Source organism: Scylla paramamosain, chromosome 30, assembly GCF_035594125.1.
Source record: "Scylla paramamosain isolate STU-SP2022 chromosome 30, ASM3559412v1, whole genome shotgun sequence".
In the NCBI taxonomy this organism is placed as follows: Eukaryota; Metazoa; Arthropoda; class Malacostraca; order Decapoda; family Portunidae; genus Scylla; species Scylla paramamosain.
Genome location: NC_087180.1, coordinates 2,240,001 through 2,252,408, shown reverse-complemented (window position 1 = coordinate 2,252,408; position 12,408 = coordinate 2,240,001). Strand labels below are relative to the sequence as shown.

General features: G+C 36.4%; 1 protein-coding gene across 1 annotated transcript; it reads right to left on the bottom strand.

Annotated features, from left to right (window-relative positions):
• Positions 1–577: 577 nt before the first annotated feature.
• Positions 578–2,542, bottom strand: LOC135116017 (protein FAM200B-like). Its single transcript, XM_064033235.1, has 3 exons — positions 1,867–2,542; positions 1,609–1,755; positions 578–1,218 (listed from the first exon to the last, which is right to left on the bottom strand). Exons 1-3 carry the CDS (start codon positions 2,540–2,542, stop codon positions 578–580), a joined length of 1,464 nt encoding a protein of 487 aa, XP_063889305.1.
• Positions 2,543–12,408: the final 9,866 nt, after the last annotated feature.

The window sequence follows — 12,408 nt, the reverse complement described above, 5'->3', positions numbered from 1 at the left end:
TCAAAAACTCAATTCCTCCATCTATCAACTCGACTCTACCTCCCAGACAACTATCCCCTCTTCTTCAATGACACTCAACTGTCCCCCTTTTCTACACTGAACATCCTTGGTCTGTCCTTTACTTATAATCTGAACTGGAAACTTCACATCTCATCTCTAGCTAAAACAGCTTCTATGAAGTTAGGCGTTCTGAGACGTCTCCGCCAGTTTTTCTTACTCCCCCAGCTGTTAATTCTGTAGAAGGGCCTTATCCGTCCATGTATGGGGTATGCTTCACATGTCTGGGGGCGTTCCACTCATACTGCTTTTCTAGACCAGGGTTCTTCAAACTTTTTTCATCACGACCCAGTTTTATTTTCTGTGTTACCTTCACGACCCAGTATGTCCATTCTATCGTACCTTTCTCTTCATAAACTTGATATCAGTTATATTACACACACACACACACATCTATATAAAACTGGCTGTATTGAAAACATGTTAAGTTTACCTAAAAAGTTATAAAAAATACGAAATCGGAGTAAAGTTGAGTACACTGCTGCAAGAAAGCAAGGAAAAATAGTCTGCACTTACGTGTTCAGTGTGACTGGTGTGCCTGCTTGTCTTTCGTTATCTTATTCCAGTCTGGCTTGCAGGAGGATAACGCCACACGCATGTCGGCTGTAGGATTGAGTCGATTTCTTTCTTTGCTTTTTAGTTTTGTCAAGGTTGAGAACCCAGCTTCACACAAGTATGTAGTTGTAAAGGGGATCAAAAGTAAAATACTTTTCTTACTTAGATGTGGAAATTCCTTGGAAACAATTATCCAGAATGATGACAGAGGTGATGACCGCATCCTGATTCTTAATGATGTATCACTTGTCAGATGAAGAAGTTCATTTTCTTCATCAGGTGTAAGGTTTAGCCCTATAACAGCTTCTGGTTTTTCAAATGCAAAAGGGTCCTTCACCCAATGGTTGTCTCTTATATTCTTAAGGTTTTCTTCAGGAAAATACTGTTCAAAACTGCTTGACAAAGAATGGAGGTGCAGCTGTATATCACATTTCAATTTCTTCATGGTTTCTTCACTGGTGTTATTATGTTCTTCAATATGCTGCAAAAGTGTTGGGAACATATAGTAAAGAGGTTGATCAACTGCAAGCCTTGCTTGCCACAGCATTATTGACTTCTTAAATGCTTCTACTTCCTCACAGTGTCGGAATACATCAGATTCTTTCCCTTGCAGTTTTAGATTAAGCTCATTTAGCTTTGAGAAAATGTCTGATAAATATGAAAGTTTTAGAATCCACTCATCATTGCAAAACAAGCTTGCCATACTGGATTTTTTCTCGAGAAGAAAAATATGAATTTCCATTCTTAGCTCATAAACCCTTGTTAGAATTCTCCCGCGGGAGAGCCATCGAACTTCCGTATGGTACAAAAGGTGTGAATGATCAGCTCCCATCTCCAGGCACAAGAGTTCAGACAACCGACTGTTAAGTGCACTTCCTTTGATTGTGTTGATAACTTTCACAACGTCATTCAAAACACCTCTGAGATTGTCTGGGATACCTTTGGCAGCCAGCGCTTCACGGTGGATGAAACAATGTCTCCAAGTTACATCATTACCGGCTGCTTCTGATATTTTTGTCACAACACCGCTCTTTTTCCCAGTCTTATTTGCTGTTTCATCGGTTGTAATTCCTTTGCAATTGGCCCAGTTCAGCTTGTATTTTCCAACTATGCAGTCATTCAGCACTCTGTATATCTCAGATCCTGATGAATGAGTAGGTAAGGTTAAGCAGCAAAGCATATCTTCCAAAAAGTCATCTTCATGTACGTATCTGACGTACACCAGTAGCACTGCACAGTTAGATATATCAGTACTTTCGTCCAGCTGAATAGCAAATTCTCCAGCAGTCTGTAGGTGTGACACCAGCTGAAGTTCCAAATTTTCTGCGATATCACTTATCCGCCGTGACACTGTTGTATCACTGATTGGGACACATTTGATCTTGTCTGCCGACTTTCCATCGAGCATCGTGCTCACTATATCCACGCAAGATGGGAGAATAAGTTTCTCACTACATGTGTATGGTACTTTCTCTTTTGCAATGCGATATGAAACTAAATATGATGCTAATTGTGCTTTGTCATTAAGAGTGGTTGCTGTATTTAGAACTTTCACTGACATCTTCATTTGTTCCTTTCTTCTCTGGAAATAGCCAACTGGTTTTGCAGCCAGACTAGGATGCTTGGTTTCGAGATGTCTCTTTAATTTTGATGGCTTCAAACTCTCATTTGCGAGAACTTCACTGCAAATCACACACTGAGGCCTTGGTTCTCCCTTTTCCTGTTCACACTTGACGAAGCCATACTTCAGAAACTCGTCACTGTACTGCCTTGTCCATGACTTGACTTTCTTCTTGGGAGGCGGCTCAGAAGCTGATGTAGATGCGGCCTCTCTTATGATCGAGCCAGGCTCGTTGGCCTGTGTGTTTTTATCAGGTGCACACGTACTTGACGACTGAACAGAGACGCGTTTTATAACAAAACGATCCATTTTGTTTAAGCGTTCGGTATAACTGTATGTGTCACTGAGGAGTTCTCTGTGTCTATCTTCACGCTCCCGCGGTACAAACGTAACTGATGAAAATTTCGAGACTGACGAGTGAAGATTCTGAACGCGTATTAGTCCTGTCTCGGACAGGAATCAAACGCGCGTGTCCCTTCCCTCACCACAATCTCTCTCTCTCTCTCTCTCTCTCTCTCTCTCTCTCTCTCTCTTATTTATGAAAAAATTGGATTATTATTATTTTTATTATTATTATTATTATTATTATCATGTGGCGACCCACTGAATATGAGTTTGCGACCCAGTACTTTGAAGAACCCTGTTCTAGACAGGGTGGAATCAAAAGCTTTTCGTCTCATCAACTCCTCTCCTCTAACTGACTGTCTTCAGCCTCTCTCTCACCGCCGCAATGTTGCATCTCTAGCTATCTTTTACCGCTATTTTCATGCTAACTGCTCTTCTGATCTTGCTAACTGCATGCCTCCCCTCCTCCCGTGGCCTCGCTGCACAAGACTTCCTTCTTTCTCTCACCCCTATTCTGTCCACCTCTCTAACACAAGAGTTAACCAGTATTCTCAATCATTCATCCTTTTCTCTGGTAAACTGTGGAACTCCCTGCCTGCTTCTGTATTTCCACCTTCCTATGACTTTAATTCCTTCAAGAGAGCGGTTTCAAGACACTTATTCTTCAATTTTTGACCACTGCTTTGACCGTTTTATGGGACAGCCATTTCAGTGGTAATTTTTTTGTTGGATTTTTGTTGCCCTTGGCCAGTGTCCTTTCTACATAACTCTGTACAAGTGCCTTAGCCGTCCATGTATGGAATATGCTTCACATGTCTGGGGGGTTCCACTCATACCGTTCTTTTAGACAGTGTGGAATCAAAAGCTTTTCGTCTCATCAACTCCTCTCCTCTAACTAACTGTCTCTAGCCTCTTTCTTATCGCCGCAATGTTGCATCTCTAGGTATCTCCTACCGCTATTTTCATGGTAACTGCTCTTCTGATCTTGCTAACTACATGCCTCTTCTCCCGCGGACTCGGTGCATAAAACTTTCTTTTTCTCATCCCTATGCTGTCCACCTCTCTAATGCAAGAATTAACCAGTATTCTCAGTCATTCATCCATTTCTCTGGTAAACTGGAACTCCCTGCCTGCTTCTGTATTTCCACCTTCCTATGACTTGAATTCCTTCAAGAGGGAGGTTTCAAGACACTTACCCCTCAATTTTTGACTACCGTTTTGGACCCTATTCTGGTACTGGCATCTCAGTGGGCTTTTTTATTTTTTTTATTGGATTTTTGTTGCCTTTGGCCGGTTTCCATACTACAAAAATTATATATATATATATATATATATATATATATATATATATATATATATATATATATATATATATATATATATATATATATATATATATATATATATGGGGACTTTTTCTGAGTAGGAGGTGGTTGGTTTTCTTGTTACTATGGTATATTTGTAGCATTATCTTCCTTTCTGGGTTTGTGGGCTTAACATTTCTCTTTTTGTGTAATGATTCTTTCATCTTTGTACGCTGTAGAGGAAAAGACAGGGAAGTATATGGCAATGTCAGGCTCTCTTGAGTTTTCAGAGGAGCTGGAGTTATGCCACTTATCGATGATGATCTTGTTTTGGTGGACGATGTTCTTTTCACTGAATCCTTTATTCATTAATACCTGTGTTGCCCCTTTGATTTCTTCATGCACTTGCTGCCAAGTACTGCAGTGTGTGAGTGCTCTTCGGATGAAAGCACCGATAGTAGTAGTGGTAGTAGATTGTAGATCGGTCAGGTAATTCGCTCCTTCCTTTAAGGCAGTGCCCAGGGTTACTTGGCTTAATATACACTGCTATACGTATATGGACTTTACTTGCTGTTGCTTCACAAGGACGTCGAGGAGGGGCATGGTACTGCTTACAATGTGTTCTACGATGAAGTTGAGACCAGAAATTTCTTTGAGGCAACACTTGAGCTGGTCACCACCGACGTTGCTTGTAGTCTTGATGAATATGTCGTCAATATAGCAGCAATACGACTATATATCAGGCTTCTCAGTCTTTTTGAAGACTTCTTCCTCCACGCAGCCCATAAAGAACTTAGCCGTGAGCACACCCAAGGGAGAACCCACGGCTACATCATCAATTTGTCGATACTTGTTTCCTCAAGAGAAGGTAAAAGGGGCTGCTATTGTATAGCATTCGAGGAGTCAGCATAGTACAATTTCAGGAATGTCCAGTGGGAGTGCAGAGTAGTTATGATTCACTCCATCAGTGATGTAGTCGATGGTACGTTTGACTGGAACATCGGTGAACATCGGTAAAAAGTGATTCCACGTCAAGTGGGGCGATGTAGATTGCAGGCTGTAGCTGGTGAGAACATAAGGTACCAGCATGGTACACAGCTTTTTAGCGATGTGGTACGTCGGTGTAGGTAATTGAGAAATTACTGGGCACAGCTTATTTCCTGGGTTGTGTTTTAACGTTACCGTAACAGTAACCCATGCTGTACTCGCCCCCGAGCTTGTTAGACTTGAACTTGTTACTGCTACCGTTGCATTTGGTGTTTGGTCTTTAGCGCGTCTATAGGGTCTTTGGTGATCTTGTCAAATTCTCTCATGTCGCCCAGAAGGTCGTCCATCTTCTTAAGATACTCGGAAGTGTCCATGATGACGTAAGCTTCCATCTTATCTGCACTTCTGATTGTAATATCAGGGTCGGATTTGTTGCTTTTGCTGCTTCGATTTTTTTTTTTTTTTTTTTTTTTTTTTTTTGTCAAGTACACTGCTCCTGTGACGCCTCTTGTTTTGGATGCTTCTGCTATGACTGCTTGCTTGAACGAAGGGTCGATGATAACTTCGCCTTTTTTGGATAATATTTCGATGTAGTTGATGAGCGTCTCACATTCTGCTCGCTTATGGAACTTGTTTGGCTTGGAGAGAATACACTTACAACCGCAGCACGGCATGATCACAAGAAAAGTCCTGGAAGAAAACACTGAAATTTTAGATATGTGTACAGATGCGAGACGCCTTGCAATACTTGAAGCACTGTACATAAAAGAATTCAACCCCAGGCTTAATGTACATGCCGTGGATGTACAGGCCCTGCCGAGCATGAGAAGGGATCAAGCACTGCCGCCACATAGTAAGCCAACCAGCCAACCGAAGCCAACCAATCAGTGCCTCCCACCGCATCCACATAACGAGCCCACCAGTCGCGCTGTACCAGCCAGTCAGCACCTCTTACGGCACATACCACACCTCGACTCACGGCATAAATACCAGCCTCCCCAGCATGCCCAGTTTTTTTTTTTTTTTTTTTTATTTCACACACTTTTTTTTCCACCGCTCCTTTATAACACCTGCTTCCTCCTCCTCAATGTCCAGTCATTCCACAGCCACTGAGGAAGGGTTAAGGGACCCGAAAACGCGATATAGTAAACATGACTAGCAATGGCAGTCATCAACCAAATTTCAAAGAGAGAATAAAACTCTTATAAAATATAAAGAAAATATCTTTAAGAAAATAATAAATGCTGACCTAGGGATCACATTTAATGAAACATGTATAAGAGAGAATCTTGCCCGTATATACTTTCAATATATATATATATATATATATATATATATATATATATATATATATATATATATATATATATATATATATATATATATATATATATATATATATATATATATATATATATATATATATATATATATATATATTTCTCGTCGGTGGGAGGAAAGGTGAAGGTGTCCGTGCTCCTGAATTATCAGCATATATTTACTCACATGCCTACCATACTTCCCAGCCTATACACTGGCTCCACAGGTATGATTCTCAAATTACAAAGTGCTACAGTGCAAGCAAACACCATGGACTTCCATGAATAACAACATTTAGCTCTGCCTACCTGACGTTCCAACAATCTCCGTGGCTAACCAAAACAAACAGCCCAACCCCGCTATACTGGACCAGTTTCCTTGTACTCTTTACTAGCTATTCCTGGCAAAATTTCTGCCGTCCAGTACTTTGCCTACAGAGTCAGCGATGGTCAACACAAGGAAAAATCCTGATTCAGGGACGAGGGGGGAAGGAAATTCCCAGGTATCAGCCATGTCGTCCACTTTGGCCACGGGAGACGTTGGACTCATACTTCCCCTCACCATTAGTAACATCATCCAAGACGACATCAGTGCACTTTCAGAGGAAAGGAAAGTGATGGTGAATATTATCATCAAAGCTGTACAACTTATTATGGATAAGAGAGATGAACACATTGACCAGCTGAAAACAAAAATAGTTGTCCTTGAAAACAGATTATCTCAATTAGAAAACCAAATAGATGATGTGAGTCAGTATGAAAGGAGGGACACTATAATAATTAGTGGTCCCTCCCTTCCTCAGGAAACTAACAGTGAGAGTGCAGCTGAAATGGTGGTGAATACTATTAAGGAAACACTGAAAATAAATATATCCCGCAATGACATCAATGTAGCTCACAGACTTGGCAATAAAGCAAAACAGAGTGCAAATAAACTAATGATAGTTAAACTCCACAGCCGCCAAATAAAAGATGAGATCATGAGTGCCTGCATCAAAATGAGACCCAACGTATTTAGTAATGAAAGTCTAACCCCTAAACGACTTTCTGGAACATTAGAAAGATGCACAATGCTACACAAGAGATGGCAAAATATATGTCAAAGTAAGATGCTCTAACCCTAAACATATTATAACAAGTGACAAATCCCTTCGTACCTTCTTAGACAAATTCCCTGCAGTCAGAGATAACGCTTAGGCCTAGAGAATTAACTTAAACCACTCCTTTATAGCAATACATTTGTAGCTCTCTAAAGTGTTTCACTAGGTTTGAATGAGTACTATTTATTTACTTCCCTTTAATGTGTCACTACTCAATAATATGTATATGTCGGGATTCTGTTGCAGGACATTTTTACTGCTACTTTGCCTTCCCTTTTAAATGTTTGTTATTTTCCAGTGAGTTTCAATACTCTTTCTTTTCATCAAACTCTCATCAACAATTATATCCCTACAACATGCTGTACAGTCACCCATATTTCTGTACAAACCTATGATCTCTTAATTTTTTTCAATTATGTACCTTACTTTTGCAACTACTCTTGTCACCATCACTACAATTACTACTACTACTACTACTACTACTACTAATAGCAATACTACTACTACTACTTCTTCTACCACCATCACAACCACCACCACCACCACTGCTGCTGCTACTGCAACTACTACTACTACTACAACTACTACTACTACTACTACTACTTCTACTACTACTACTAGTACTACTACTACTACTACTACTACTGTGGTGTCCCTGTGATAATGTTTTGCAATATATTTTTTTTTATTATTACAGTTTCTCTACTTGTACAAATTCTACTATTTATCAGGTAATTGCTTCCTTACATGCACTGCTATATTGCTTACTGTTTCCTTTTGAACTGCCTTGTTGGCAGTTCAAACTGTCATTAAGTTACTTCCTGCACATATCTCGACCTACTAGATTTCCTGATAATCCTAATTTAGGTCAACCTTCACTCCTTGACCACATTTGGAGAAACTTCACTCCACCATCTACATCTGGAATCATTCACTACCAATTATCTGACCACCTACCCACTTTCCTACATATTGCATTGATGTCTGATCCTTGCACTAAGCATAATATAGTCTACAGAACCTTTAACAGATTTCAACATAACTTATTTACCACTAATTTATCTCTGATTAACTGGAATGATATATTTAACTCTGATGACATAAATTTACTCTTTAATAATTTTATGGAAACACTGAATAAGCTTTACGACAAACATTTCCCTAAAGTAACAAATTTATGACTGCCAAACGACTTTCTAATCCATGGTTAACATCAGGAATACTAAAGTCAGTTAAGTACAAAAGTAAGTTATTCGAGATGTACAAATCAGGAACTGTCAATTACTACACTTATAAGCTATACCGCAACTATCTTACGCAGTTAATTAGAACTGCAAAGAATAATTACTATATTAATATTTTCAGTAACTTTAAAAAACAATACTAAGAAAATATGGCAAATGATTAATGAATTAGCAGGTCGTCATCAACCAAAACAATGATACCCACTTTATTGCATAAAGATGCCTCACTTAACAAAGCTGAAATAGTAGCAGAAGCTCTTAATGAACATTTAAGTGAAATTGCAACTAAATTTAATGATGCACTACCCCCTGGTATCAGAAATGCCACTAAATATCTTCATGGAAGTTATCAAAACTCTTTGATTTTCACTCCAGTCAATTCTATTGACGCGATGAATGTTATCAAGATTATCAAAAATAAAAAGTCAAATGTTAATGAAATCTCCGTCAACAAACTTAAACGTAACACCGAGGAAATTGCTTACCTTATTGCAATACTTTTCAATCAATCAATATCCACAGGTATATTTCCCTCTTATTTAAAGACTGCAAATATTACACCCGAGCATAAGTCTGGCCCTAAAGATGAGCCTAACAATTATCGTTCCATTTCTACCCTGTCTCTATTCTCCAAAATATTTGAATTACTAATGAAGAATAAATTAGTAGCCTATATTGAAAGTTAGAAAATTTTGAGAATGTCAATATGGATTTAGGTCTGGTTCTAGCACTTTTGATGCCCTTAATTAACTATTTTTCCTCTCACCTCTACTCATCTCTTAACAGTAGACTAACAGTCTTATCCATCTTTGTCGATTTTTCCAAAGGCTTCGACACTGTTAACCACATGATTTTACTTGACAAATTATATTTTTATGGTATACGTGGACCGCTACACTCCTAGTTCCAAGACTATCTAACAAACAGATCTCATTGTACAATATATGATGGTCATAAGTCTTCCACACGAAATATTTATACTGGTGTCCCACAAGGGAGTGTTTTAGGACCTATTCTGTTCACTCTGTATATCAATGATATTACTAATATTTTCACCTTTGCTAATACCATCCTCTTTGCTGATGACATGACCTTGTATTTCACAAACTCAAATAATGAAACATTACTTCTACAAGCTAATCAAGATCTTAACAAATTACATAATTAGTGCCTAAGTAATAAACTTACTATCAATACCAATAAAACTTACTACATGTTATTTTCCAATAAAATAAGTGCCCTCTTGCCTGAACTAACAATCAATAATAACATTATAGGTTTTAAGTTTTTAGGAGTCATGTTTGGCGAAAACCTTAACTATAAATCCCTTATAAATCATGTATCTATGAAACTTTCAAGAAGCACTGCAATGCTGTATAGACTGAGAGATTTTATGCCCTGTGAAATACTCAAAACCTTGTGTTATACACATATATATCCACACCTTTTTTACTGTAATCCTATTTGGAGTACCACTTATGCCACCCATCTGACATGAATGGACAGACTACATAAGAAAATTATCAGAATTATCACAAAAAAGTTCTTACCTCGAGCACACACCACTCTTTTATTTAAAAACACAAAAATTCTTAAACTTCAAGATATAACTAAACTTTCAATTGCAAACTATACGAGTATGTACAAAAATCACATATGTGCCATACACTCTTCCGACACTCCACCATGTACTTATGACCTTTAATCTGGAATTCTCTTTCTCAGGATATGAAGAATGCTCCCTCTCTCTACACTTTAAAAAACAAACTTAAGTGTCATCTGTTAGATTTCTTATATGACAGATTGCCTTTTTTTTTTCCTTCAGTTAGACCTAACATCATCTTCCCTCTTTCTGTTCCTGTTTATATATATATATATATATATATATATATATATATATATATATATATATATATATATATATATATATATATATATATATATATATATATATATATATATTTATTTATTTATTTATTTATTTTTTATTTTTTTGTCTCCATTATTGTGTATTGATTTTGCTTTGTTTCTTTTAGTTTATATTCTACTTTCTTTATAAATTCTAGTTGTGTTCAGTAATCTGTAATTTGTATGTTTAATATTTCATTGATTTTTCTGAACTATTATTACTTCTTAATAATAACAAACAATAATAATAATAGAAGTAATAATAGTTGAGAAAAATCAATGAAATATTAAACATACAAATTACAGATTACTGAACACAACTAGAATTTATAAAGAAAGTAGAATATAAACTAAAAGAAACAAAGCAAAATCAATACACAATAATGGAGACAAAAAAAAAAAAAAATAAAAATAAATAAATAAATAAATAAATAAATAAATAAATATATAAATAAATATATATATATATATATATATATATATATATATATATATATATATATATATATATATATATATATATATATATATATATATATATATATATATATATATATATATATATATATATATATATATAAACATTTAAACATTTAAACATTTATTAATATCCAATAAAGTCAGTACATAATATGTTTTATGTATACATTAATATTAGGCCAGCCTTTTTCTAAGTATAAGGTTTTCAGGCACAAAATAATAAAAAAATCTTAATAATAACAAACAATAATAATAATAGATTTTTTTATTATTTTGTGCCTGAAAACCTTATGCTTATAAAAAGGCTGGCCTAATATTAATGTATACATAAAACATATTATGTACTGACTTTATTGGATATTAATAAATGTTTAAATGTTTAAATATATATATATATATATATATATATATATATATATATATATATATATATATATATATATATATATATATATATATATATTTATTTATTTATTTATTTATTTATTTATATATATATATATATATATATATATATATATATATATATATATATATATATATATATATATATATATATATATATATATATATATATATATATATGAGTAGGGGAAGGCCATGACAAATGTCACTAAAGTAAATATCAAAACATACACTTCCGCAGACAAATATTTTTAATCCATAAATGTTTAAACCATAGCAAGCGGAGAAAGCTGCCATCTTTTAAATACTTCCTCAATACTTTCCTCTTCACTACATTTTCCTCCTCTTCACCATGACCATTTGCTCCCACGTCACTCAAGCTACTGCGAGGTAATTTGCATCTTATGGAGAGAATGGTCTTCTTGACAAGCCTCCGTGCAGCTCTTGTGTACAATAATTGTCTTTACTTACTCTGTGACCTCTCTGCAGCCTCACATAAGCTTAAGTTTGGAAAAGTTGGTGTTTGAATGTGTAAGAGAGAGAGAGAGAGAGAGAGAGAGAGAGAGAGAGAGAGAGAGAGAGAGAGAGAGAGAGAGAGAGAGAGGGGGGGGGGTAATTACGTCGCTTCCTGGCTCTATAGTGATTTCAGCTGTTTAGTATTTTAAGAAATTATTTTTGTCTATTGCCATTCACAGTTATACTTACGTCCCCGCAGCTCAGTGGTCAATGACGATAGTCTCGCCTGCATATCATCATTACTGGCGGATGACATGAGTATTGCTGGTTAACTACAGTACATGACAAAACAGAGAAATTTTTTTGTCAAATTCAGGATGAATAGGTACTGTCTGTATTGAAGTGTTTTGATAGATATAAGGCACAGTGAAAAAAAAGAAGTACTTAATCATAATTCTCAGAATATTTGTATGCAGAAGTAAGGAGAGAGAAAACTTCTGCGTGGAGGGTGAGAGTGAGGGAGAAAGCCTGCCGTCGAGCGATGGAGGGAAGGTAGGAAGGCTGTTCCCTCCACCAGCAGGGACCCCACAGTGGTAGTAGTCTCACGCCACACTGATCACTTACACT

Coding starts and splice junctions, on each gene's coding strand:
- LOC135116017 (XM_064033235.1), bottom strand. CDS start 2,542: ATGGATCGTTTTGTTATAAAACGCGTCTCTGTTCAGTCGTCAAGTACG. Junction 1,756..1,866: donor TGCTATTCAGCTGGACGAAA/GTACTGATATAT, acceptor CTCATTCATCAG/GATCTGAGATATACAGAGTG. Junction 1,219..1,608: donor AAAAATATCAGAAGCAGCCG/GTAATGATGTAA, acceptor TAAAACTGCAAG/GGAAAGAATCTGATGTATTC.